Source organism: Mustela putorius, unplaced genomic scaffold, assembly GCF_011764305.1.
Source record: "Mustela putorius furo isolate JIRA1106 unplaced genomic scaffold, ASM1176430v1.1 tig00003987_pilon_pilon_pilon, whole genome shotgun sequence".
Taxonomy (NCBI): Eukaryota; Metazoa; Chordata; class Mammalia; order Carnivora; family Mustelidae; genus Mustela; species Mustela putorius.
Genome location: NW_025422126.1, coordinates 1,081,032 through 1,084,407, shown reverse-complemented (window position 1 = coordinate 1,084,407; position 3,376 = coordinate 1,081,032). Strand labels below are relative to the sequence as shown.

General features: G+C 38.2%; 1 protein-coding gene across 1 annotated transcript; it reads right to left on the bottom strand.

Annotated features, from left to right (window-relative positions):
• Nucleotides 1-1,504: 1,504 nt before the first annotated feature.
• On the bottom strand, nt 1,505-2,500 carry LOC101681216 (putative olfactory receptor 52P1). The gene has a single exon (XM_004768271.2). The coding sequence runs from the start codon at nt 2,498-2,500 to the stop codon at nt 1,505-1,507; it is 996 nt and encodes a 331-aa protein (XP_004768328.2).
• Between the last annotated feature and the right edge of the window lie 876 nt (nt 2,501-3,376).

The following is a 3,376-nucleotide window of genomic DNA, read 5'->3' as shown; positions in this document are numbered from 1 at the left end:
TTGAAGCTTGTACCAGCCAAAGAACATACCCAAAGACGCACAATGAAAAAGCAGTGGTGCCAGATTTTAAACCCAAACATCCAGATGAAAGACCATACTCTTAACCACAACAGAATGTTGTTCAATCAGGTGAGGTTATCCCACCCAGGAATAATTGCAAATGTCCTGTGTGATGAAAGAGGCCAAAAGCCCTGTTAATTTTTACTTTTTAAGCCCACTGAGTTAGTGTTAAATTGAATACATGTATGGACAAATTGGGGATTAATAAGAATCACAGTGTTTTGTCCAATTATTAGTTTGTTAAAAGAAATTTATCTTGGTTATGATTATGACAAGTCATCATGTAATTATTCCAGAATATGTTGTGAGCCATAAAAGGTCATTATTTCCCTTATCAGAAGTCTAGGTTGCAGGCAGCTTGCTGCTGTTATGGCTCATATATACATACTTTAGGTAATGAATCCTAGAATTAAAGTTTGTTTAAAGACATATTAGTTAATAAAAACAAAACTTCTGGTTATCATCAATTGGTAAATGTATTTTTGGGAATCAAAGTGACCAGACTGAGAAAGACAAATACCGTATGATTTCACTCACATGTAAATCTAAAAAACAAAACAAATGAATGAACAAAAGACAGAATCAGACCTATAAATAGAGAACAAATCCGTGGTTGCCAGTGGAAAGGAGGATGAGACAATGGGCAAAAGGGGTGAAGGACAGTGGGAGATACAGGCTTCCAGGTGTGGAATGAACGCAGCATGGGAATAGAAGCTTCTGCCCAGGAAATACGGTCAAGGATGATGTAATAGCATTGTATGGTGACAGATGGTATCTGTGCAGCAGATGCTACACTTGAGAGCAAACCATAATGTAGAGGGATGTTGGATATTTATGTCGCTCACCTGAAACTAATGTAACTAGTATGTTGACTATGCTGAAAGAAAGAGACTAATTCCCACCCCCCTGACCAAATTAACTGAGAGTTTTATATTTTGACAATACTTGTTTGGTTATTTCACATTTGGAGATGTGATATAAATAACTTTGAAATAATTCCATATTAAAATATATTGGGGTGCCTGGGTAGCACAGTCAATTAAGTGTCCAACTCTTGGTTGCAGCTCAGGTCATGATCTCAGGGTCATGAGATCAGGGTCCCTCTCAGGCTCCACATTCACACAAAGTCTGCTTGAGATTCTCTTCCCCCTCCCTCTGCCCTCCAGTTTGTAGGCACTCTCTCAAAAATAAATAAATAAATATTTTTAAAAATGAGATAAAATACATAGAAAATAATAAAATTGTTGAAAATATTAAATGTTTTCCATATGACATATTATGATTTGATTTGAGTTTATTTCAGTCAACTGAAAACAGAAGTTTATATAATCCAACTTTTTATGTAACTGGACAGCATCAACTCTTCCTGCTGCAAGGCATAAGGAGAACCCAGAAAGAACAGATGGAGACTACTTTCTGTTACTCATCAGGGTAGCCATAACTTTCAATAATCATGTTTTACTAATTTGGACTGAAATTTACGTATTTTAGTTTTCAGAAATCTTCTTGTTTGGAAGAAGAGATTAACCACTCGGTCACGAATTTGCTTGGTCTTGACACCATACACCAGAGGATTGACTGTGGGAGGCACCAAAAGATACAAACTTGCAAAAATTATATGAATGCTTGGAGGTACCTTCTTGCCAATGCGGTGAGTTAGGAAACTAAACAGCGCAGGTGTGTAGGACACAAGTATAGTGCAGACATGTGCAGCACAGGTGCCCAGTGCCTTCGAGCGGGCGTTCTGGGAAGACAGCCGGAAGACTGCCTGGAGGATTTTGATATAGGATGTGGCTATGAGCCCGAGGTCCAACACCATCACTGAAAGGGCCACAGAGATTCCATATGCTCTGTTAATGAGGGTGTTGGCACTGGCCAACTTCACCACAGCCATGTGCTCACAGTAGGCATGGTTGATGACATATTTAGTGTAATATGGTAGCCTTTTAATAAGAAGAGGACAGGGCAAAACCATAAAGGCAGCTCGGGTCATACCAGCAAGACCCATTTTAATGACCATTGGTGGTGTCAGGATGGTTGTATAACGCAGTGGGATACAAATAGCTACATAGCGGTCAAAGGCCATGGCAACCAAGAGGGCTGACTCCATTATGCAGAATGTGTGGATAAAATACATTTGAGCTAGGCAGATACTAAAATCAAACCTGTGAGCATCCAACCAGAAGATATCAAGCATCTTGGGGGTTGTGGAAGAGGCAAGAGCCATGTCATTCACTGCCAGCATGCAAAGGAAGAAATACATAGGCTGGTGGAGGCTTGGTTCTAGTTTGATGGTGATGATGATTACGCTGTTCCCCAGCAGGGCCAGGGCAAACAGGAGGAAGACAGGGATGCCAATCCAGCGATGAAAAGCTTGCAAACCAGGAATACCAACCAGGAAAAAAGATGAGATGTAGTGATGTGTAGCATTGTCTGCCATGTTAAAACTGGAAAGTTTGCAAACTTGGATGCAAAGTAGACAGGCTAGTTCCCTATGGGCAAAAATCAGGTTGACAGAAAGATTGATTCACTATATGGAGACTCCAGGCACACTAAGATAGCCTATCTAAAGGGCTGACTCTTCCCTGAAACTTCTGGAAGCTGCTGGGTCAATCACTTCACTATTATGAACCTCAGGATCTTCATTTAAAAATAAAAAGTTTGAATCAAGTTCTTTTTAAATTTTCCCTTCTCTGTTCAATCTTATTCTTGTCTACACTTTCATTTTTATTATCTACCAATTATACAGGTCATGATAAAATTTCTGCTTCTTTGTGCCTAGGAGTTTTCTGAATTGTGTGACATCAACTTTGCTTTAAAAAAGGTAAAAGCCACTCCTTTCAAAAAATTCTTGATCAAGTATGCAAATACATGCAGGCATACACAAACACACAGGTGCCATGCATGCATATATATAATAATTCGTAGGTTATGTAAAAGGCAATTATAATCTTAACAACATGGTAGTCTACAAATAGTCAGGAATGCAGAATAAGAGAATAAGAAATCCAAGCAGCTTAAATATAGCCAAAATTCTTGTGAACATTACAAATAATAAACACATGGAAAATGCTTTCTTATCTCAGAAAAGATCTTAAAGATAATCAGAAGGATAGGTTGTTAGAAGCATGTATCAAAAGTGAGGAATATCAACTGAAAACAGTAGAAAAACATGAATCTGCCATAGAGTTTTAAATTAACATTCTCCAGAAAACAGGTTTTTTTTTTTTTCCAATGGCTATATCTCCACAACTTTTTATTTAATTCAAAAGCAAGTACCTATATGAGTACATTTTTCAGTCCATCCAATTTTAAT

Bases quoted from the DNA above. Each gene is read 5' to 3' on its own strand.
- LOC101681216 (XM_004768271.2), bottom strand. From the start codon at position 2,500: ATGGCAGACAATGCTACACATCACTACATCTCATCTTTTTTCCTGGTT.